Raw genomic sequence first — 25,538 nt, 5'->3', positions numbered from 1 at the left:
TGATGCTGATGATATCAACACTTGTGTGTTGGACTGGATGACCGAAAACACTCATTACAAGGCACCGGCCTCTGAATTACTTCATGCACTGCCAATCAGTCCTCCACCTGAAGGTGCTCGTTGTCTATACCAAGAGCCTGAACTCACTGCTCATTACATGCAAGTGCTCATGAAGCCTCTGAAGCCTGGTCAAGCCCCAAGGACAAAATTCCTCGTGAAGGAATTGCTCTATGTGCCAAGAACCGTCTATCACATTCTGACAAAGACTATGAGCCCTATCAAAGGCCATGGCTCATCTGATGAGGAAATTGTTGGCATCATGAAGAATATGCTATTCAACATCATGCATGGCATCCCTGTCAATTATCATGACTTCTTCATGAGGAATCTGGCAAATGTTGCACTTTCTCCATTTGAGCTGAAGCCTTATGCTCCTTGGATCATGAGATTACTCAGAACAAGGTCTTCACTCAACTACAAAGCTAACTTTCAGAATCACCTCAGCTACTTGCCCCTGATTGAAGTCTTCAAGCGGACATATTCCTCAGCTGATGAGAAGGGCAAGGCACCAGCTGTTATCGATGAAGGTATTCGTCCATTGAATGGTCAGTTCCGCAAAGCTGCATCTTATTCCACCAATGATGACTCTGCCACTCATGATTATGCTACAAATGCATCCAAGCCAAATCCTTAATCCACTGCTCCTCGTGTGATGACTGACCGAGAGCTGGTTCTTAGTCTTCACCAGAAGGTGGATCGAAATCATAAATGGGTTAAGTGTCAGTTTGGCTCTATTCTTCACAACATGACCTCTACACATAATGCAGTGAAGAAAAACCATTACTACCTCCATGAAGTCTTTGGTCGCACCTGGGCTATTCTGTCACATCTCTATGGTGAAGAAGATCTGAAGAAATTGGGCCTCAAGGAAGATTTTGACTGGTCTGCTCCTCCACCGAAGAAATTCAAGAAGGTCAAGGTTCCTTCCTTGGTCGCCAGTTCATATTCTTCATCACGCGACACGGACGAGTATGAAGACTTGGACGACACTGCGGCAAGCCCTACAACGACTCAAGACCCCAACAACGCTGGCGCTCCTCCATCGTCTTGATATTCTTCAGGGGTGTTAGTCCTTATTTTCAACCCTTTTGGTCATTCGATGACAAAGGGTAGAAATCTGAGTTAGTATTCAAGGGGATCTATCTTATATGGGTGTTTTTTTTCTAAGTTACAACTCTCGTTCTTTTTGATGACTTTGCTGGATCGAGTTGTAATCTTAAGCTCTATGGTGGCCTGATACTTTTGCTAAGTTCTTCTGCATGCTTATTCCTCATTAATGTCTATGCACGCATGCTGAATTACATCAGTCACCATATTTCATCATGCATTTCAAATTCTTCATATTATATATCAAATGCGTGTATGAATTACAAGATATAGGGGGAGATCTCCATGATTATACTCTTCAAGTGTGCATTGCTTCAAAAGCAAATTCCTCACTATGCACATCTTTAGGGGGAGTTCTTCTATATCTTGCAATCAACTTCCTCAATATCAGTATTTACACTTCATATGTTTATCCCCGTTGAAAACTTAACCTATATTGTCATCAATCACCAAAAAGGGGGAGATTGTAAGTGCATCTAGTGTCCCTTAGTGATTTTGGTGTATTGAAGACTTATAGGTTAAGGGACTGATGCGTTTGTGAGTGTACACATGTCTATAAGTTCTTCAACTGAAGACTTTGGATTTCTGAAGACTTTTTGAAGACTTTGAAAGTGAAGAAATTGGTGTGACCTTGAAGACTTGGAATTCATTCGAGGAACATGAAGCGTGAAGACTTTTGTTTTCGTAGTTTCATTTTCTCTTTCTTGAGTCATAGTAAACACCGTACTGTTAAAGGGGGTTGAGGAAATACTAAGGAAACATTTCCATGTGATGCTCAACTCAAGATCCTACACCTACCAACCCCTTCGAGTGAAGCCATTGGAAATCTCATACAGTTCAGTCATATTCTTCAGTGACAGAGACGAAGTTCTTCTGGTCTCTGAGGAATTTGTTCTGACTAAGGAGTTAGGAATTCGCCAGTGCGGATTGCCTACACAGTGAGGAACATGATAGCCCTCGGGAATTTGAGAGTCAAATTTCCGACCGTTGTTGTGCTATGCGCCAGCTGTCCCAAAATATCTACCCACCTAACGGTCATATCATTGAAGGGCATTTATGTCTTATCATGTCGGGCTGCTCCCTAGGCTATAAATAGCCGCCCCCTACAACCACTAGCTGGCTGGCTGCTCCGAGAGAAACTGACACTTGTCATTTGAGAGCATCCCATCCTCCCAGGACTTTGAGCGAAAATCATCAAGTGAGGAAAACCCAAACCCAAACACCTTCAAACCCAAAGTGATTGAGCATCACTGAAGAGATTGATCCTACGTGGATCCGATGCTTGTTACCTTTGAAGACTATGCTTCTTCCAGACGGTTAGGCGTCATGGTCTAGAGCATCCAAGAGGAATTGTGGATCACCGAGTGACCTAGTCTGTGAAGGTTTGGAAGTCACCTGAAGACTGACCACGAGTGATTGGGAGAGGTCTGTGTGACCTTAGCTCAAGGAGAATACGGTGAGGACTGTGTGTCCGGGACTGTGTGTCCTCGAGTTTAAATACTTAGCCGCTCCAACCAGACGTACAACTGAGACAGCAGTTGGAACTGGTCTACCAAATCATTGTCTTCACCAAGCTTACTGGTTCTATTTCCTCAACTCTTTCATTTCCTCATTTCTGTTGTTGTGTGCTTGTTCATATCTATTTGAAGACTTTGACTGAAGACTTTCTTAATTTCCTCAGTTCAATTTCTTCAGTATGTCCGTCTTCATCCTGTGTTATCCTGTGCTTACACTTTCTGTACTCTGTGCTTGTCTTCATTTCATCATGATGACTATGCTTGTGTTCTCTTATGTTTACTTTTGAGTACTTATTCTGCTGCAAGTAGTTCTTCATTTAGGAATTTCCTCACCGGCAAATTCCTCAGTGAAGAATTCATAAAAATCTCCTATTCACCCCCCCTCTAGTCGATATAACGCACTTTCACCGTGCTATCCTGCCGCGAAGTAGTTCGGACTCCTTTGACGGTGTCCGGAAGCTTGGCCGTCGACTCAAGGTTCGGTTGAAAGATGCCACTCTTTGCTTCTACTGTTAAGGCGGCGGTGTATGATGACCCACAAGTGTAGGGATCTATCGTAGTCCTTTCGCTAAGTAAGAGTGTCGAACCCAACGAGGAGTAGAAGGAAATGATAAGCGGTTTACAGTAAGGTTTTCTTTGCAAGCACTAAAATTGTTGGTAACAGATAGTTTTGTGATAAGATAAATTGTAACGAGTAACAAGCAATGAAAGTAAATAAAGTGCAGCAAGGTGGCCCAATCCTTTTTGTAGCAAAGGATAAGCCTGGACAATTTATTATAATGAGAAAAGAGCTCCCGAGGGCACATGGGAATTATCGTCAAGCTAGTTTTCATCACGCTCATATGATTCGCGTTCGGTTGATAATTTGATATGTGGGTGGACCGGTGCTTGGGTACTGCCCTTACTTGGACAAGCATCCCACTTATGATTAAACCCTATTGCAAGCATCCGCAACTACAAAAGAAGTAATAAGGTAAACCTAACCACATCATTAAACATATGGATCCAAATCAGCCCCTTACGAAGCAACGCATAAACTAGGGTTTAAGCTTCTGTCACTCTAGCAACCCATCATCTACTTATTACTTCCCAATGCCTTCCTCCAGGCCCAAATAATGGTGAAGTGTCATGTAGTCGACGTTCACATAACACCACTAGAGGAAAGACAACATACATCTCATCAAAATATCGAACGAATACCAAATTCACATGACTACTAATAGCAAGACTTCACCCATGTCCTCAGGAACAAACGTAACTACTCACAAAGCATATTCATCTTCATAATCAGAGGAGTAATAATATGCATTAAGGATCTAAACATATGATCTTCCACCAAGTAAACCAATAAGCATCAACTACAAGGATTAATCAACACTACTAGCAACCCATAGGTACGAATTTGTGGTTTTGGATACAAGAGATGAACTAGGGTTTGAGAGGAGATGGGGCTGGTGAATATGTTGATGGAGATTGAACCTCTCCCGATAGGAGGATCGTTGGTGATGACGATGGTGATGATTTCCTCCCCCAGAGGGAAGTGTCCCCGGCAGAACAGCTCTGCCGGAGCTCTAGATTGGTTCCGCCAAGGTTCCGCCTCGTGGCGGCGGAGTTTCGTCCCGTAAGCTTGCCCACGATTTTTTCCAGGGTAAAAGCCTTCATATAGGAGAAGATGGACACCAGAGGGCCACCAGGGGGCCCAGGAGACAGGGGGCGCGCCCAGTAGGGGTGGGCGCCCCCCTCCTGGCCAGGGTGTGGCCCCCCTGAGGTGTTTCTTTTGCTCAATAATTCTTATTAATTCCAAAAATAAGTTCTGTGGAGTTTCAGGTCTTTTGGAGCAGTGCAGAATAGGTTTCCAATGTTTGCTCCTTTCCCAGCCAGAATTCGAGCTGCCGGCAATCCCCCTCTTCATGGTAAACCTTATAAAATAAGAGAGAATAGCCATAAGTATTGATATATAATGTGTAATAAAAGCCCATAATGCAATAAATATTGATATAAAAGCATAATGCAAAATGGACGTATCAACTCCCCCAAGCTTAGACCTCGCTTGTCCTCAAGCGGAAGCTGAAATCGAAAAATATGTCCACATGTTTAGAGATAGAGGTGTTGGTAAAAATATAATACGGACATGAGGGCATCATGATCATTCTTATAACAGCAACATAAATAGATTTTGTCATATGACTTCTTATGCTCAAGTAACAATCAATTCACAATGTCAAGTATGGTTCAGAAACTTCATTGAAAGCTAACAAACTATAATCTCAGTCATTGAAGCAATTGCAATTTATCGTAACATCAAAAAGAGTCAAGAATAGAGCTTTTCAGCAAGTCCACATACTGAACTATCATGTAATCTTCTACAATTGCTAACACTTACGCAATACTCGTGGTTATGGAGTTTTAGCCGGACACTGAGAAAGATAGGCGCTTATTGTGTTGCCTCCCAATGTATTCACCTTTAGGTGATGTCAGCAATAATACTCCATGCTAACTTACACCCAATTGGGAGGGTGACGCCATGGTGCTCTAGATATATCATGATCTTTCAAACACGAGGAGCTTGCCAAAGGATAAAAATGAAGAAGGGAAAGGTGAAGATCACCTTGACTCTTCCATAAAGTAAAAGACATAAAGTAGAAGATAGGCCCTTCACAGAGGGAAGCAAAGGTTGTCATGCGCTTTTAGGGTTGGATACACAAAATCTTAGTACGAAAGAACGTCACTTTATATTGCCACTTGTATATGGACCTTTATTATGCAGTCCGTCGCTTTTAGCTTCCATAACAAGATTGTATAAAGCTTATTTTCTCCGCACTAATAAGTCATGCATAGTTAGAAAGCAATTTTTATTGCCTGCACCAATGACAACTTACTTGAAGGATCTTACTCAATCCATAGGTAGATATGGTGGACTCTCATGGCAAGACTGGGTTTAAGGATATTTGGAAACACAAGTAGTATCTCTACTTGGTGCAAGGATTTTGGCTAGCATGAGGGGGAAAGGCAAGCTCAACATGTTTGGAAGGTCAATGACAATATACTTTAACTGAGATGTGAAAAAACATAAACCATTACATTGTCTTCCTTGTCCAACATCAACTCTTTAGCATGTCATACTTTAATGAGTGCTCACAATCATAAAAGATGTCCAAGATAATATATTTGTATGTGAAACCTCTCTTTCCTTATTACTTCCTATTAATTGCAACAATGACCAAAACTATGTTTATCAACTCTCAACAACTTTTATGCCTCATACTTTCTATGTGTGAAGTTATTACTATCCATAAGATCAATATGAACTCTTTTATTCTTTCTACTTTCTCAAGATCATAGCAAGATAGCAAAGCCCTTCACTCAACACTAATATTTATTATAGATAGCTCACAGACTCGATTACATAAAGAGTTCACAAAGCAAAACTCGAAACTACTTGATATCAAAACTTCAATCTACTAGATCAAGATACTACTAAAAGGATCGAACTAAATAAAACGGTAAAGATAGGAGTGTGGTGGTGATACGATACCGGGGCACCTCCCCCAAGCTTGTAAGTTGCCAAGGGGAGTGCCCATACCCATGTAATTATGTCCTCGGAGGTGATGGAGGTGGTGATGATGATGGTGGATAATCACACATCGAGCATAAAAGCTCCTCCAACTTGCGGATAATGCCCTTGAGTCCGGCGATATAATCCTTCAGCAAAATATTCTCCTGTGTGAGATACTTATTCTATATGCGAGCTAACTCAATCATCTTGAAAGCTTCAATCTCAGTTGGAGTAAAGAGGTTAGGTAAGGGTTGAGGGATGTCTTCCTCTTTCACTGCCGGAGCTTGAACCTCCATGGCCTTCTTGATCCCTTCATCCTTGTTCGTCTCTTCTGGTTCTTCTCTTTTCAGCTCTATCTTCAATAGCCAAGCATCCTTGTCTTCATTGTTGAAGGAGGGTGACGCCATGGTGCTCTAGATCTATCAGAAAAATAGCTTGAAATGAAAACAAAGGATATTTGCGTGATATGGTGGTTAAAACCTTCGGGAGTTCATATAATGAATTTTTACCAACCAAAATACATAACGTGCAAGAAAACAGAGTCCGGGAGGCACACGAGGTGGCGACGAGACAGGGGGCGCGCCCTCCACCCTCGTGGAGGCCTCGTGTCCTTCCCAGACTACTTCTTTCTTCCTAAAATTCTTAAATATTCCAAAACTGATAAAAATTGCCATTAGAATTGTTTTGGAGTCGGTTTACTTACCGTACCACATACCTATTCCTTTTTGGAGTATGGAACGTTCTGGAAAGTGTCCCTTATGTATTCCTCCGGGGTTACGGTTTCAATAATATTAGTTTCAACATTGATAGGATTACCTGAGATATAATGTTTAATCCTCTGATCGTTCACCACCCTCGGACTTGTGCCTTCGAAGTTGTTGATTTTTATGGCACCCGAACGATAGACCTCCTCGATAACGTAAGGACCTTCCCATTTAGAGAGAAGTTTTCCCGCAAAAAATCTTAAATGAGAGTTGAATAATAACACATAATCACCTACGTTAAACTCATGCTTTTGTATCCTTTTGTCATGCCAGCATTTGGCTTTTTCTTTGAATAGCTTGGCATTCTCATAGGCTTGGGTTCTCCATTCATCAAGTGAGCTAATATCAAACAACCTCTTCTCACCGGCAAGTTTGAAGTCATAGTTGAGCTCTTTGATAGCCCAATATGCTTTATGTTAAAGTTCTAGAGGTAAATGACAAGCTTTTCCATAGACCATCTTATATGGAGACATGCCCATAGGATTTTTGTATGCAGTTCAATAGGCCCATAATGCATCATCAAGTTTTTGGGACCAATTCTTTCTAGATCTATTCATAGTCTTTTGCAAAATTAATTTGATCTCTCTATTGCTCAACTCTACTTGACCACTAGACTGCGGGTGATAAGGAGATGCGATTCTATGATTAACGTCATAATTGGCAAGCATCTTACGGAATGCACCATGAATAAAATGTGAACCACCATCAGTCATAAGATATCTAGGGACTCCAAACCTCATAAAAATAACTTCTTTAAGCATTTTAATAGAAGTGTTATGATCAGCACTACTAGTTGGAATAGCCTCTGCCCACTTAGTAACGTAATCAACAGTAACTAAAATATGTGTGTAACCATTAGAGGCAGGAAAAGGTCCCATATAATCAAAGCCCCAAACATCAAACGGTTCAATAACAAGAGAATAATTCATAGGCATTTCTTGACGTCTACTAATGTTACCAATTCTTTGACATTCATCACAAGACAAGACAAACTTACGAGCATCTTTGAAGAGATTAGGCCAATAAAAACCGGATTGCAATACCTTATGTGCAGTTCTATCTCTAGCGTGTTGTCCTCCATATGATTCAGAGTGACACTTGCGTAGGATCTGTTCCTGTTCATGCTCGGGTACACAACGTCTAATAACACCATCTACTCCTTCTTTATAAAGGTGTGGGTCATCCCAGAAGTAATGTCTTAAATCATAAAAGAACCTTTTCTTTTGCTGGTATGTGAAACTAGGTGGTATAAATTTAGCAAAAATGTAATTAGCATAATCAGCATACCAAGGAGCAGTATGAGAAGCATTAATGACCGCTAATTGTTCATCAGGAAAGCTTTCATCAATAGGCAGTGGGTCATCAAGAACATTCTCTAACCTGGACAAGTTGTCTGCAACGGGGTTATCATCTCCCTTTCTATCAATAATATGCAAATCAAATTCTTGGAGCAAGAGAACCCATCTAATGAGTCTAGGCTTAGCATCTTTCTTTTCCATAAGATATTTAATAGCAGCATGATCAGTGTGAATAGTAACTTTGGAATCAACAATATAAGGTCTAAACTTATCACATGCAAACACAACTGCTAAGAATTCTTTTTCAATAGTAGCATAATTTCTCTGGGAAGTATCAAGAGTCTTACTAGCATACTGGATAACATTCAATTTCTTATCAACTCTTTGCCCTAAAACAACACCTACAGCATAATCACTAGCATCACACATAATTTCAAAAGGTAAATTCCAATCAGGTGGCTCAACAATAGGTGCAGTGATCAAAGCTTTCTTAAGTATTTCAAATGCTTCTACACAATCATCATCAAATACAAAAGGAATATCTTTTTGCAATAAATTAGTCAGAGGCCTAGAGATTTTAGAAACATCCTTAATGAACCTCCTATAAAAACCGGCATGACCAAGGAAACTTCTTATACCTTTTATATCCTTGGGACATGGCATCTTTTCAATAGCATCAACTTTTGATTTATCAACTTCAATACCTCTCTCAGAGATTTTGTGCCCCAAGAAAATGCCTTCATTAACCATAAAGTGGCACTTTTCTCAATTCAAGACGAGACTAGTGTCTTCGCATCTCTGCAAAACTCGATCAAGGTTGCTCAAGTAATCATCAAAAGAGGATCCATAAACGGAGAAATCATCCATGAATACCTCATAAGTCTTTTCACAAAAGTCAGAGAATATAGCCATCATACATCTTTGAAAGGTACCAGGTGCATTACATAAACCAAAAGACATACGTCTATAAGCAAAAGTACCGAAAGGGCAAGTAAAAGAAGTTTTTGATTGATCCTTCGCTGACACAGGTATTTGAGAGAAACCAGAATAACCATCTAGAAAGCAGAAATGTGTGTGTTTGGATAGTCTTTCTAGCATTTGATCAATAAAAGGTAAAGGATAATGATCTTTCTTAGTAGCTTTATTTAATTTACGAAAATCAATTACCATCCTATAACCTGTAATAATTCTTTGCGGGATCAATTCATCTTTATCATTAGGAACGACGGTAATACCTCCCTTTTTAGGAACACAATGGACATGGCTTACCCAATCACTATCAGCAACGGGATAAATTATACCTGCCTCAAGGAGCTTTAGTATCTCCTTTCTTACTACTTCTTTCATCTTGGGATTCAGTCGTCGTTGAGGATCTCTAACTGGTTTGGCACCTTCCTCCAAATTAATTTTGTGTTGGCATAACGTGGGACTAATGCCCTTAAGATCAACCAGAGTGTATCCGATAGCAGCACGGTGCTTCTTCAGAGTTTTCAGTAATCTTTCTTCTTCTTGTTCTGAAAGGTTAGCACTAATAATAACAGGATATATCTTCTTTTCATCAAGATAAGCATATTTAAGATTATCAGGTAATGGTTTTAGCTCAAACACGAGATCACCCTTGGGTGGAGGGGGATCCCCTAGAATTTCAACGGGAAGGTTATGTTTCAGAATAGGTTCCTGTTTAAGGAACACTTTATCTATTTCCCTTCTTTCTTTCATAAACATATCATTTTCATGGTCTCGCAAATATTGTTCTAACGGATCAGTAGGAGGCACGGCAATAGAAGCAAGACCAATAATCTCATACTTACTAGGTGATTCTCTATCACAAGCTTGTCTATGAAACTTAGCAAAATTAAACTCATGAGACATACCCTCTAAGCCAATTGTGACAGTATCCTTTTCACAATCAATCCTAGGATTAACTGTATTCAAGAAGGGTCTACCAAAAATAATGGGACCAAAGTCATCTTGTGGAGAACTAAGAACAAGAAAATCAACAAGGTATTTAACCTTCCCACACAAGATTTCAACATCTCTAACAATCCCAACTGGTGAAATAGTATCTCTATTAGCAAGCTTGATAGTAACATCAATACCTTCCAATTCAACGGGTGCAATGTCATGCATAACTCTTTATAAAAATCATAGGGTATTGCACTAGCACTAGCACCCATATCACATAAGCCATGATAACAATGATCTCCTATTTTAACAGAAATAACACGCATGCCTACTACAGGTTTATGTATTTTAGCATCTGGTTTAACAATATTAGCAGTTTCACCACAGAAGTAAATAACTTGCCCATCTAAATTATCATCCAAGAGATCTTTAACCATAGCAATATTAGGTTCAACTTTAATTTTCTCAGGAGGTGTATAAGTCCTAGTATTACTCTTACGAACAACAGTTGAAGCTTTAGCATGATCCTTCATTCTAACAGGAAAAGGTGGTTTCTCAACATAAGTAGTAGGAACAATAGGATCATTATAACTAATAGTCTGTTCTTCAACTGTAATAGGTGCGACTACTTTTACTTCAATGGGAGGATTATATTTAAACCACTTCTCTTTAGGGAGATCAATGTGAGCAGCAAAAGATTCACAGAAATAAGCTACTATCTCAGAGTCAAGTCCATATTTAGTGCTAAATCCACGAAAAGCATCGGTATCCATAAAAGATTTAACACAATCAAACTTAGGTGTCATACCTGACTCCTTACCATCGTCGGAACCCCAATCTTCAGGGTTGCGTTTAATTCTTTCCAATAAGTCCCATTTGAATTCGGTAGTCTTCAGCATATAAGAACCAGCACAGGAAGTATCGAGCATGTTGCGATCATTGAGAGAAAGACGAGCATACATTTTTTGAATAATCATTTCTCTGGAGAGCTCATGATTGGGGCATGATTATAACATTGAATTAAGCCTCCCCAAGCTTGAACAAGATGAACAAGATGCATAGGATAGAACTTCTGGTGAAATTCCAACTTCAATCGTTTATAATTCCAAGATCCCGTATCATCACATAGCCTATACCATGTCAATGCATCTCCCTTCAAAGATAAAGGGAATACCTTCCTTTTGACAACATCTTCGGGAATACCTACAAGCTTAAATAATCCACAAACTTCATCCACAAAGATAAGGTGTAAATCGCGATGCAATGTTCCATCTCCTACAAATGGATTAGCTAGCAGTTTCTCTATCATACCCAAAGGAATCTCAAAGTAAACATTTTCAGTAGGTTCAGTAGGTTGAGGAGCAACTCTTTGCTCTACTGGTCGGGGCGAAGATGCCCCAAACAAGCCCCTCAAAGGATTAGTTTCCATAGTGACAAGTAACAGAAAATTTCAGCACACTATAAATGTTTCCTTACGAAGTTCCACTCACCAAAAGCGCTACACTCCCCGGCAATGGTGCCAGAAAAGAGTCTTGATGACCCACAAGTGTAGGGGATCTATCGTAGTCCTTTTGATAAGTAAGGGTGTCGAACCCAACAAGGAGCGGAAGGAAATGATAAGCGGTTTTCAGTAAGATTTTCTCTGCAAGCACTGAAATTGTAGGTAATAGATAGTTTTGTGATAAGATAAATTGTAATGAGTAAAAAGCAATGAAAGTAAATAAAGTGCAACAAGGTGGACCAATCCTTTTTGTAGCAAAGGATAAGCCTGGACAATTTCTTATAATGAGAAAAGAGCTGCCGAGGACACATGGGAATTATCGTCAAGCTAGTTTTCATCATGCTCATATGATTCGCGTTCGGTACTTTGATAATTTGATATGTGGGTGGACCGGTGCTTGGGTACTGCCCTTACTTGGACAAGCATGCCACTTATGATTAACCCCTATTGCAATCATCCGCAACTACAGAAGAAGTATTAAGGTAAACCTAACCACAACATTAAACATATGGATCCAAACCAGCCCCTTACGAAGCAACACATAGACTAGGGTTTAAGCTTCTGCCACTCTAGCAACACATCATCTACTTATTACTTCCCAATGCCTTCCTCTAGGCCCAAATAAAGGTGAAGTGTCATGTAGTCGACGTTCACATAACACCACTAGAGGAAAGACAACATACATCTCATCAAAATATCGAATGAATACCAAATTCACATGACTACCAATAGCAAGACTTCACCCATGTCCTCAGGAACAAACGTAACTACTCACAAAGCATATTCATGTTCATAATCAGAGGAGTAATAATATGCATTAAGGATCTGAACATATGATCTTCCACCAAGTAAACCAATAAGCATCAACTACAAGGAGTAATCAACACTACTAGCAACCCACAGGTACCAATTTGTGGTTTTGGATACAAGATTGGATACAAGAGATGAACTAGGGTTTGAGAGGAGATGGTGCTGGTGAAGATGTTGATGGAGATTGACCCTCTTCCGATGGAAGGATCGTTGGTGATGACGATGGTGATGCTTTCCCCCTCCCGGAGGGAAGTGTCCCCGGCAGAACAGCTCTGCCGGAGGTCTAGATTGGTTCCGCCAAGGTTCCGCCTCGTGGCGGCGGAGTTTCGTCCCGTAAGCTTGCCCATGATTTTTTTCAGGGTAAAAGCCTTCATATAGCAGAAGATGGACATCGGAGGGCCACCAGGGGGCCCAGGAGACAGGGGGGGCGCGCCCAGTAGGGTTGGGCACGCCCCCACCCTCCTGGCCAGGGTGTGGCCCCCCAGAGGTGCTTCTTCCGCTCAATAATTCTTATTAATTCCAAAAATAAGTTTCGTGGAGTTTCAGGTCTTTTGGAGCAGTGCAGAATAGGTTTCCAATGTTTGCTCCTTTCCCAGCCAGAATTCCAACAACCGGCAATCCCCCTCTTCATGGTAAACCTTATAAAATAAGAGAGAATAGCCATAAGTATTGATATATAATGTGTAATAACAGCCCATAATGCAATAGATATTGATATAAAAGCATGATGCAAAATGGACGTATCAGTGTACTCTTCAGCAAGGAGGGAGCGTTCGGCCTTGCCATTAACTGTTATGACGCCGCGCGGACCGAGCATCTTGAGCTTAAGGTAGGCATAATGTGGTACCGCGTTGAATCGAGCAAACGCGGTTCTTTCAAGCATTGCATGATAGCTACTGCGAAAAGGGACGATGTCAAAGATTAACTCTTCGGTACGACAATTATCCGGTGGTCCAAAGACTACCTCCAGAGTGATGGAGCCTGTACAACATGCCTCCACACCTGGTATAACACCTTTAAAGGTGATTTTAGTGGGTTTGATAATTGAAGGATAGATACCCATCTTGCGCACTGTGTCCTGATACAACAGGTTCACACTACTGCCTCCATCCATAAGGACTCATGTGAGGTGGAATCCGTCAATTATTGGGTCAAGGACTAGTGCGGCTGAATTGTCCTGACTGGTATTGGCCGGGCGATCCGTATGGTCAAAGGTGATCGGGCCGGACGACCATAGGATATATTTTGGGGCGACTGGCTCCATTGCATCGACATCCCTAAGAGTGCACATCCGCTCCCGCTTGGGAATATGGGTGGTGTTTATCATGGTCACCGTTTTAATTTGCGGGGGAAATTTCTTTTGCTCTCCTGTGTCCGATTGGCCGGGGCTTCTCATCGTCGTCATCGCTTTGCAACCCCTTCTCCTTGTTTTTGGGACCTGACATGTCGGCTTGTTTGAAGACCCAACATTCTCTGTTGGTATGATTGGTTTGTGTTCTTGGGGTGCCATGAATTTGGCATGGACGGTCGAGTATACGGTCCAAAATGGACGTGCCCGGACTGTTTCTTTTGAATTGTTTCTTCCTTTGACCGGTAGTAGAGCCGCTAAATCCGGCATTGACGGTCGTGTCTTTGGCGTTGTCGCCATTATTACGATGCTTGTGTTTGCTGCGTCTGGCTTGCCGTTGCTATCTCTGGCATCTGAGGTGCCATGATTTCTTGTTGTGCTGTTGCTACGAGCTAACCATCTATCCTCACCCGCACAAAAGCGGGTCATGAGTGTCGTGAGGTCTGCCATTGACTTCGGATTCTCTTGGTCGAGGTGTCGGGCGAGCCACTCATCACGGATGTTATGCTTAAAGGCCGCTAGGGCTTCAGCGTCCGGACAGTCGACAATTTGGTTCTTTTTAGTTAGGAACCAAGTCGAGAATTTCCTGGCTGACTCTCCGGGCTGTTGGGTTATGTGACTCAAGTCATCAGCGTCCGGTTGTCGCACTTAAGTGCCCTGGCAGTTGTCAAGGAATGCGTCTTCCAGGTTCTCCCTACTGCTTATGGAGTTCGCCGGCAGACTATTCAGCCAATGCCGAGCCGGTCCCTTGAGCTTTAGCGGGAGGTACTTGATGGCATGTAGATCATTGCCGCGGGCCATGTGAATATGGAGAAGGAAATCTTCTATCCATACCACGAGGTCTGTAGTCCCATCGTAGGGCTCTATATTCATGGGCTTAAACCCTTCTGGGAATTCGTGCTCCATTACTTCGTCAGTGAAGCATAGGGGGTGTGCGACGCCTCTATGCCGGGCTACATCACGACGCAGTTCAAATGAGTCTGGTATGTTGTATTCGGCCCGGCCGGATTTTTATTTAGTATATCCGGCGTGGCGGTGATCGTCACGCGTTGGGGTGCTCCCCCGTGATCCGTAGATCGATCTTGATTGTCCTTCTTTGTTTTCCAATTTTTCTCGCAGGTCGTGCGTGTAGCCCCGGGCCTTCGTGTTTTTATTTTTTTGGCGACGGGGTGCGGGCTGGTGTTCGGGCCGATACGCCGCTTTGTCTCGGCCACGAGGTGGCCGGTCAGCCGCATCCTGCGCTGGTAGTGTAGGCTCTAGTGCCTCCTCCTCGAATTGAGGTAACAACCTGCGCTTCGGGTAACTTTTGGTTGGGCGCTCGAGTCCGTATTCCTCGACTGCCAGGACCTCAGTCCATCTATCAGTTAGCAGATCTTGATCAGCTTGAAGCTGCTGCTGTTTTTTCTTCAAGCTTTTTGCAGTGGCTATAAGATGGCGCTTGAAGCACTCTTGCTCGATGGGATCCTCAGGCACGATAAATTCTTCATCGCCGAGGCTTATCTCGTCTTCGGAGAGAGGCATGTAATTATCATCCTCCGAGTCTCCATCCATTGCCTGTTCATCAGGGCTAGCTTGCCCATCCTCCCGTTCGGCTTGCTCGAAGCTTGGCTGGGAGGGATTGCTTTCGTCTTTGGCATCATCCAGAGTGCTATTGTCTCTTGTGCCGGTATCGCTATTTTTGCTATGGCGAGGCTTAGAGCGGCGCCGCTGATGCCGGCGCTTAGATTGCTTCTCAAGGGGATTATCCTCTGTTGCCTCATCGCCATTGCTTTCCTTGGGTGTGTCCACCATATATATATATATATCATATGACGAGGTGACAGTCCAGCGCCCTGTGGGCGGTGGTTCCCGTTCTTCTCCGGCATCGTCATCCATACCGTCTATGTCTTCGGAGTCGAAATCAAGCATGTCGGTTAAGTCGTCGACAGTGGCTATTAAGTGGGTGGTGGGTGGGTTACTAATTTCTTCGCCGTCCGCTTCCCACTCAAGTCGGACATAGTTCGGCCAAGAGTCTCCTAACAGGAAGAGAGATTTTAATGAGTTTAGCACATCACCCAAGGGTGAGTGTTGGAAGATATCCACGGAGCTAAACTCCATGATCGGTGCCCAGTCAGGTTCGATGGGCACGGATGCGTGCGGTCCGGAGCCCATGGCCGGAGACGAGTCCGAGGGTCCAATGACATAGACCTCATTGGAGGCGAAGTCTGTGTTCGGCTCTATCGCCGCTGAGTGTGCGACCTCCGTGGCCGGGTCCATCCACCCGTCCTTGGATGGCATGATCTGCTCCGGATTTAGAGCCAGGGCAGCTGCAGTTGCGATCTCTAGAACACCGTCCGATGGCAGATCTAGGTCATGCTCATCGCGACTGTGGGGTGCACCCGTTATGGGCTCGAATCTGTCGAAGATCAAGTCTCCATGGATGTCGGCAGTGTAATTCGGGCTTTCGAACCTGACTTGATGGCCAGGGGCATAGCTATCGATCTGCTCCAGATGGCCAAGCGAGTTGGCCCGCAGTGCGAAGCCCCCGAATACGAAGATCTGTCCGGGGAGGAAAGCCTCACCCTGGATCGCGTCGTTGTAGACGATTGAAGGAGCCATTAAGCCTTACCGTGATGACATAGTGGAACTCTCAATGAATGCACCAATGTCGGTGTCAAAACCGTCGGATCTCGGGTAGGGGGTCCCGAACTGTGCGTCTAAGGCTAATGGTAACATGAGGCGGGGGACACAATGTTTACCCAGGTTCGGGCCCTATCTATGGAGGTAATACCCTACTTCCTGCTTGATTGATCTTGATGCTATGAGTATTACAAGAGTTGATCTACCACGAGATCGTAGAAGCTAAACCCTAGAAGCTAGCCGATGATTATGATTGTTGTTGTCCTATGGACTAAACCCTCCAGTTTATATAGACACCGGAGGGGGCTAGGGTTACACATAGTCGGTTACAGAGAAGGAAATCTAAATATCCAAATTGTCAAGCTTTCCTTCCACGCAAAGGAGAGTCCCACCCGGACACGGGGCGAAGTCTTCAATCTTGTATCTTCATAGTCCAATAGTCCGGCATAAGCATATAGTCCGGCTGTCCGAGGACCCCCTAATCCTGGACTCTCTCGGACATGCTCGCCAGATATCGAGAGTTGACGGATTGGAGGAAAGGAGGAGAGGAGACTGACAAGAACGGAGTAAAGTGAGGTTAGGGCTTGATTCTGATGGGGTTTTGTGGGGTCGCTGTCAGCCAAGGTATGTCGTGCTGACGTGGCGAATGCACCCGGGAAAGCCTGGGGCGCCTCATATACGCCTTGCATTTTGGGTTGGATCTGAGGGGTGCCGGACAACCCGAACGTTTGAGGCCGATTTGAGGCGTCCGAGTGGGTCAGGTTTTTTTGCTCGGTCAGCCACCGGTTCGCCCGTCCGGGCGTTTGAAACCGGTTTGAGGCACCCGGCTGTAGAGGCTCTTAGCTTACACTGATGTAAGAGATAATATCATAAGTTGAGTGCTAACATGCCTATAGTTTTGGGATTTTTTAAAAAAAGATTAGGTGCCTAAGATTTTGGGAATGAGGGGGTATATTTCATTACTTGGCTTGAGGCCCTCCATTTCACACCTTATCCCATCTATTCAGGCGGAGGTTAGGTTTTGGGCTAGAGCTGGAGCCAAATGGATCCACTTAGGATGCGTTTGGTAGTCTATATGAAATCTAACCAGACCCGCGCAGTATAAATTTCATCTTTTTGCTTGCCTACATTGCATCAAAATCTTAGCCCGCACAAACTTGAAGCACGTGTGGGTGTGGCTATGAAGTAATGCTTAAATCAGTAGTTTCCGGCGAGTCAGGCCCGAACGGTCTAACTAGAGCTCAGGTGATGGCACTTCTGGTGCTAGTCGGCGCAACCTGTATTTAGAGTTTGCCCTTGTCCTGCGCACTCATCTTTCGTAATCCCCTTCACAAAATCCCTTCTAGTCTATACAATAGTGTTTTGATTCGAAATAATCTTTACATAAAAAAAATGTACATCGATGTTTTGGTTCCATACCGACAATTGATTCCTAATTTCGTGGAATGTAAATCTTCAATTTTATTTTCTTGTTTAGTGCTTTTTTAGACGAATTTTGCCAAACTCTTCGTACTTTTTTTTAGAAAAGGAGAATCACCTGGGCCTTTACATCAAAAAATGCACATGGATGAACGTTTGAAATTCTCTTTGACCACTAACTTTATCTCCCAGTTTCACACGACTGGGCGTCAGTTACCTGAAAAACAATTTGCGGCTAATCAATTCCGTGACAGTTGGATGAGCATCTGAGGATTGTGACACCTTCTTCTACCTTGAACCTGTCCTTCTCTTCATCGTTGAGCACCACGCTCTCACATGAGGTAAGTTCATCATGAGAAATAAGAGATGAGATTAATCATTCGTGCGGGCATAACCAAAGCACAGCACGTTGCATTTGTGGAGCAAATGCTTGCAACCAAACAATTGTGCCTGTATTTCTGTCCAGGGCCGAGGAGGATGCAGCAAAATCAAAATCTATGCATAATGTAAAAAAAAAAATCAGCGAAAAACATAAAACCGATAAGAAACAAAATGGCACTGTCCCTGCGCCGTCGAGTTCTTTCGACACCACGGACCGTCGATTGGACTGAAAATGGCGACGATGAATCGGCTGTAGCAATTAAACCCATCTCCACGGTACACGAAAGAACGAGGCATCCGATCCATGCACGCGCGCCGGCAAGCACGCAAAGCATACCGGCCGCAACAAGAGCAGGAACCGAAAATGCTCAACCTCTCGTCCCACCAACGCGCTCGGCCGAGGAGATCGCGCAGACCTGGCGAGCTCGATCCCACGCGATCCCAACCTCTTTTCCCGTCCAAATCTCGCTCGCATTCGCCCCAACGATTCCGGCCGATCCGGTTCGCCACCCGCCTCCGGAGAAGCCGACGACAACGGCGGCTAAACAGTATCGCGGGGAGGAGAGAATACATGTAAGGGCGCCCGGAGACGGCGCGGACAATGAGGGCCGCCGCCGGGGCATGCTCCGGCGGCGGCAAGGACACCCTGGTGGCCTCCTTCCTCCGCTTCATCCTCCTCTTGCTTCTCCCTCTCACCGCTCTGTATATCCTCTACGCCCTGCATGCCATTCTGTCCTCCACATACCCGCCTGAACATGATCGCATCATGGCCGCCGCCTCCGTCTCACACGTCACCACCCACAACCATACATCATCCATGCCGCCGCCTCCCCTTATGGTCACGGTATCGACGCCGAGGACACCGCCTCCACCGGCCATTGTCACGGTGCCGACGGCGAGGATGCCGCCGACGCCCGCCACGGTCACGGTGGTGTCGACGGCGAGGATGCCTCAACCACCCGCCACAGTCACGGTGGTGACGACGGCGAGGATGCCACCACCACCCGCCACGGTCACGGTGGTGATGACGCCAAGGATGCCACCATCACCAGCCGCGGTCACGGTGGTGTCGACGGCGAGGCTGCCACCACTACCCGCCACGGTCACGGTGGTGTCGACGGCGACGATGCCACCACCACCCGCTACGGTCCCGGTGGCGGTGGTGACGACGGCGAGGATGCCACCATCACCCGCCGCGGTCAAGGTGGTGTCGACGGCGAGGCTGCCACCACTACCCGCCACGGTCACGGTGGTGTCGACGGCAAGTACGCTACCACCATCACCACCTGCCACGATCATGGTGTCGACGACGCCGACGACGCTGCAGCACTTGGTGTTCGGCATCGCGGCGTCGGCGCGCATGTGGGAGAAGCGGAAGGAGTACATTAAAATCTGGTGGCGCCCTAACTCTGGCATGCGGGGTTTCGTATGGCTGGACCGCGGCGTGCGGGAGTCGAGGGTGCCGGAGGGGCTGCCGGCCATCAAGATATCCTCTGACACCTCCGGCTTCCCCTACACGCACCGGCGCGGCCACCGCTCTGCCATCCGCATTTCCCGCATCGTCTCTGAGACCTTCCGCCTCGGGCTCCCAGGCGTGCGCTGGTTCGTCATGGGCGACGACGACACGGTCTTCCTCCCCGACAACCTCCTCGCCGTCCTCGGGAGGCTCGACCACCGGCAGCCATACTACGTCGGCTCCCCCTCCGAGAGCCACCTGCAGAACATCTTCTTCTCGTACGGGATGGCGTTCGGCGGCGGCGGCTTCGCCATCAGCCAGCCTCTGGCGGCGAGGCTGGAGCGGATGCAGGACGCCTGCATCCGCCGGTACCCGTGGCTGTACGGCAGCGACGACCGGATCCAGGCGTGCATGGCGGAGCTGGGCGTTCCGCTCACGAGGCACCCGGGGTTCCACCAGTACGACGTGTACGGTGACCTCCTGGGCCTCCTCGCCGCCCACCCGGTGGCGCCGCTGGTGTCGCTGCACCACCTCGACGTAGTGCGGCCTCTCTTCCCCAACGTGCGCTCGCGCCCGGCGGCTCTGCGGAGGCTGTTCGACGGGCCGGTGATGCTGGACTCGGCGGGGGTGATGCAGCAGTCCATATGCTACGACGCGGCGAACCGGTGGACGGTGTCGGTGGCGTGGGGCTTCGTGGTGACGGTGACGAGGGGCGTGATGCCGGCGCGGGAGATGGAGATGCCGGCGCGGACGTTCCTGAACTGGTACCGGCGCGGAGACTACAAGGCGCACGCGTTCAACACCCGGCCCCTGGCGCGCAACCAGTGCGAGAGGCCCGCGCTCTACTACCTGGCGTCGGCGCGGCGCACGGTGGTGCGCACCGGGGAGACCACCGTGACGAGGTACCAGCGGTGGCGCCACCGCAACGATGTACGGCCGCCTTGCCGGTGGAGGATCCCCGACCCGGACGCGCTGCTCGACAGCGTCATCGTGCTCAAGAAGCCTGACCCCGGGTTATGGGACCGGGTAAGTAACCCTCGCTCTGCCATTTTGATGTGTCAAACTGAGCATTTCTTTCTACCATTAGGTGTTCAGATTCAAGTGATACTGACTGGTGATCGATATGAACTTGCAGTCCCCGATGCGGAATTGCTGCCGGGTGCTGTCCTCTCCGAGGAAAGAAGGGGGCGGGAACAAGACGATGACCATAGACGTGGGTGTATGCAAGGACTGGGAGTACAGTCAAGTATAGTTTCATTCATTCGCTCGTTAACTCAAATAGGCAGAAATGCATAGGTGATCAAAGTTTCTTTTCTTTTTCTCCTGCATTCGCACACCTGTAAGATACAATCATAGTGACACTTGGATGCCTAGTAACAGCACACTGTGAGCGTTAATCAGAGGAACTCCATTACTGCTGCGTTGTGTTTTGGACATTGTACCCATTCAGCACTGAACTTGAACACACCAACTAGCGAAAACAACCCTGCACTGACTGAGATATCCACAATTCCATGTAGGAGTAACAAACTTGCAGATTAAGCGTGCGATGACGAACACTGACAGAAAAACTTACAGTGGATTACAGGATCTACATGCACTTAGGAAAGATGGAGGTAACAAGAGATCAGAGATAAGCCATGGTCATTCCATTGCTGCCGTAAGCAGAAGCACAGGCTAAACTGGAACCATGTTGCCCTTATCTCTGAAGTTTTTCTTATGCATGAGCGTGAAAATAATGACCGTCGCAGCTCAAATGCAACACTAACATGTTCCGAACGCCTCCACAAAAGGGGCAATTGTTTCATTCGCTCCTGGTACCGCACCAGAGACGCGATCCAGAGACGATTTTTTTGCCTTCTTCAACACCAGAGACGCTGGGTCCCGTCTGCCACCCCAATGGCGGGAGCAGGCGGGGACCCAGGCAGCTTCTATCAAGTAGAGGTATAGAATAGGCATGGTTTGCTTTTAGAGGTGCTGCATCAGCAGTGAGGATGGTGCTCCGTCGAATTAATTTGCGTCTGCTATTTCTCTTTCTCGATGGCATTCTAATGGACGGCGCTAGGGAGTAGGTGGATCGGTCTTCTTGCATGTCTTCAAATCCAGTGAAAACAATGACAGTTGCAGCTAAAGTGCAACATAAACATGTTCCAAACGCCTCCACGGAGGGGACAACCGTTTCAGTCGCTTCTGGTACCGCACCAGAGAGGCGATCAGGACGCGATTTTCTTGCCTTCTCAACACCGGCGACACTGGGTCCCGGTCTGCCGCTCCAGCGACGGGAGCAAGCGTTGACCCCGGCAGTTTCCCTCCGGTAGAGGTATAGAATAGGCGTAGTTTGCTTTCAAAGGTGCTGCATCGATGGTCAGGACGGTGTTGCGTCAAAATAATTTGCTTATGCTCTTTCTCCATCTCGGTGGCATTTTAATGAGCGACGCCGGTGTGCAGGTGGCTTGTCTTCAAATCCGGTAAGATTTATGTCTGGTGGTCAGCACATGACACTCTCCTGGGTGGCGTTGCTGTCGACTGTTGCGGTTGGGTTTGGTGTCTTGCGGTTGCAGTGGGGTGCATGGATGACAGCATACAACGTCGTTCCTCTTCTTCGATCGCGGCAGATGAAGTTGACGGTGCTGGGATCTAGCGGAGGGGAAGAACCCCGCCCGACGTGTCACAAATCCTTGGTCTTGTCGCTTGTGGTCGTCCGGTTCATCGGCTTGAAAAGCTTCCTTATATGCAAAGGTGCAAGATTCCTCAAGCCGACGTGTACTCCTTGCGCCATTCTAGTTTTACTCCTTGCGAAGTCTTTGATGGCCGTCCGGTTGCATCGGATTGCAACAGGAGGTGCTAGATTCCTCAAGTCTTATGATCACTGTTGTCCACAGCAAAATTGACCGGAACGTAGCTAAAATAAGAACAGATCTAGTAGTAGATATCTGTACTGAGGGGAGCCTAAATGCAGAATTTGTGGATCAAAAGCGACGTTTGCCCAACAATAACAAACGGACCAGCAACTTCACACGTGGACACTACCAGGTAGCATAAACAAATCAACTCAAGTGGAAAATTCAACATAAACGGCCGTTTTAGCGTACTGCTTATGGTGTTGATTGGCAAGTTGTTCCCTCACTAAAATGGCTTAACAACCACTTTTCGGAATATGACCGAAGATATGCTGTTTTTTTAGATATGCTTTAATTATTGCACATCTAAGTGACTACTAAAAAAAGACAAAAGACAAAACAAAATGCTTACACAAATCTTAGCGTAAAATCAATTACATAGGATTTAGATGTGCAATATTTAGAGTAGAGCACATTTAGATGTGCTTTAGCAAAACAATTTTTTTCTTCAAAAATCATAGAGTACAACATAGACATATACGTGCCCGCGACACATATTGAAGGCTGAAGTAGCAGAGCTTCAAAATTGATGAATTCATCACGTGCGTCATTTGGTTGTATGTGGTGAGATCCAATGGGGGGTGAGTAACAAGGAGACATGGATCAAGCTGATGGGAAAGACCAGTCATGAGTCTGTTAACGCCAAGCTATAGACTGAAGACGAAATCAGGAAAATTGGTAGCTAGATGCTCAGGAATTGCTCCGAGACGAGGATGTGTGTTTGAGATCCAGAGTAGGAAAACTACAAGCCAAGGACTACTATCATGTACCAATCGCGAAGTGGCAACTCACACAACACATACCTCGTATACAGCTAGTCGACGGCCTAGTCTTTTGGTAGATAGCATCGTGACGTAACATGGGGCCTCCTATCAGGTCGTTGGGTCCTCATCTTCCTCCTCTACACCCTGGGTTCAGCTGGGGTGCTAACACTCCTCCTTCATAGGGCACCAGCTTGTCCCCAAGCTGGCACGCGCGAAAAGCGTAGGTGAAGTTCCTAGAGGTCTTCCATGTCACCAATGACTAATATTAGTTAGACCATTGAATTAGCCCTAGAGAGATTGTTGTAGAACCTTGTTGGTGCAGATGACGCTGCAACACCGAACTGGAACTGCAAATTGAGCATCAGTAGGAGGAAGGTCTGGTTTTACATGGCAAATTTTCCCCAGCACTTGCTTCAGCTGCAAGACATGCAACATCGGGTGGATGCGGCTATGTTATCGAAGATGCAGGTGATACGTCGAAGCACCGACTCTTTCTTACACTTCAAATGACCCATAAAATTTGAATAAGAGCTTGTGGTGTGCGCACGAGGCCACATAAGACTGAATATAAGACGGAAGCTTGAGGAAAGCGAAATCACCCACTTTAAACACGTGGTCAAAGTGCTTCTTATCAGCTTGGTGCTTCATGCGAGCACGAACAAGCTCTAGGTGCAGTTGCAACGGGCAAAGAACCAAGGCAAGAGCTTGAACCCAAGAATCCAGATTAGACACTTCACATGTGTGACGCCCCAACTTAATCGTGCACTAATCATACATGCAAATGCGCATGATCAAGATCACATACTCATGGGAAGATATCATAACACAACTCTAGACACAAATTCAAACATAAAGCTTTATATTACAAGCCAAGGCCTCGAAGGATCAAATACATAAGTCAGCGAAAGCAACAACATGTGAGTACAGACATAAGATAAACAAGTCTGCCTTAAGAAGGCTAGCAAAACAACCATATCTGGATCGAAAAGGTGCAGGCCTCCTGCCTGGGAGCCTCCTAATTACTCCTGGTCGTTGACGGACTCCACGTAGTAGTAGGCTCCGTCGTGGTAGTAGTAGTTATCGGTGGGATCAACTGGCTCCTGGGATCCGTCATCTGATCACAACAATTGGGTAGAGGGGAAAAGAGGTAGCAAAGCAATTGTGGGTACTCATCCAAAGTACTCGCAAGACTTACATTAGATCTATACTAAGTATGCATCAGTATCAAAGGAATGGGGCTATATCTTTGGACTGAACGACAAAATTCCAGAATAGAAGGAAAGACCTAGCCTATCGAAGATTAGCATCTTGCAGCGTCTTGCAGCATTAGAAGATTGCAGATTAGCATATTATAAAGTAACAAGTACATTTAGTAACGCCCAGATATCCTTTCTCGACTCCCTGCGAGAATGCAGAGCTATCATATCCATTTAGTGTCACAAGTATCAAGTTCTAGTTGTAGTATATCGGGATACAACTCTGAGCGTCTGTTGCCGTGGACACATCTATTCGAACAGATTTACTTCCCTATAGGGCTGCACTAACTTACCCAACATGCTCGATTAACTCCGGATGGACATGTTGGAAATATGCCCTAGAGGCAATAATAAATTAGTTATTATTATTATATTTCCTTGTTCATGATAATCGTTTATTATCCATGCTATAATTGTATTGATAGGAAACTCAGATACATGTGTGGATACATAGACAACACCATGTCCCTAGTAAGCCTCTAGTTGACTAGCTCGTTGATCAATAGATGGTTACGGTTTCCTGACCATGGACATTGGATGTCGTTGATAACGGGATCACATCATTAGGAGAATGATGTGATCGACAAGACCCAATCCTAAGCCTAGCACAAAGATCGTGCAGTTCGTATGCTAAAGCTTTTCTAATGTCAAGTATCATTTCCTTAGACCATGAGATTGTGCAACTCCCGGATACCATAGGAATGCTTTGGGTGTACCAAACGTCACAACGTAACTGGGTGGCTATAAAGGTGCACTATGGGTATCTCCGAAAGTGTCTGTTGGGTTGGCATGAATCGAGACTGGGATTTGTCACTCCGGTTGACGGAGAGGTATCTCTGGGCCCACTCGGTACGACATCATCATAATGTGCACAATG

The 25,538-nt window shown here is 45.6% G+C and overlaps 1 protein-coding gene across 1 annotated transcript; it reads left to right on the top strand.

Annotated features, from left to right (window-relative positions):
• Positions 1 to 18,688: 18,688 nt before the first annotated feature.
• LOC119324794 lies at positions 18,689 to 21,159 on the top strand. The gene is made up of 3 exons (XM_037598563.1): positions 18,689 to 19,393; positions 19,490 to 20,767; positions 20,877 to 21,159. Exons 1-3 carry the CDS (start codon positions 18,887 to 18,889, stop codon positions 20,991 to 20,993), a joined length of 1,902 nt encoding a protein of 633 aa, XP_037454460.1. The 5' UTR covers positions 18,689 to 18,886; the 3' UTR covers positions 20,994 to 21,159.
• The last annotated feature ends 4,379 nt before the right edge of the window (positions 21,160 to 25,538 follow it).

Source organism: Triticum dicoccoides, chromosome 6B (assembly GCF_002162155.2).
Source record: "Triticum dicoccoides isolate Atlit2015 ecotype Zavitan chromosome 6B, WEW_v2.0, whole genome shotgun sequence".
NCBI lineage: Eukaryota > Viridiplantae > Streptophyta > Magnoliopsida > Poales > Poaceae > Triticum > Triticum dicoccoides.
This window is presented reverse-complemented; position numbering and strand designations above follow the sequence as displayed.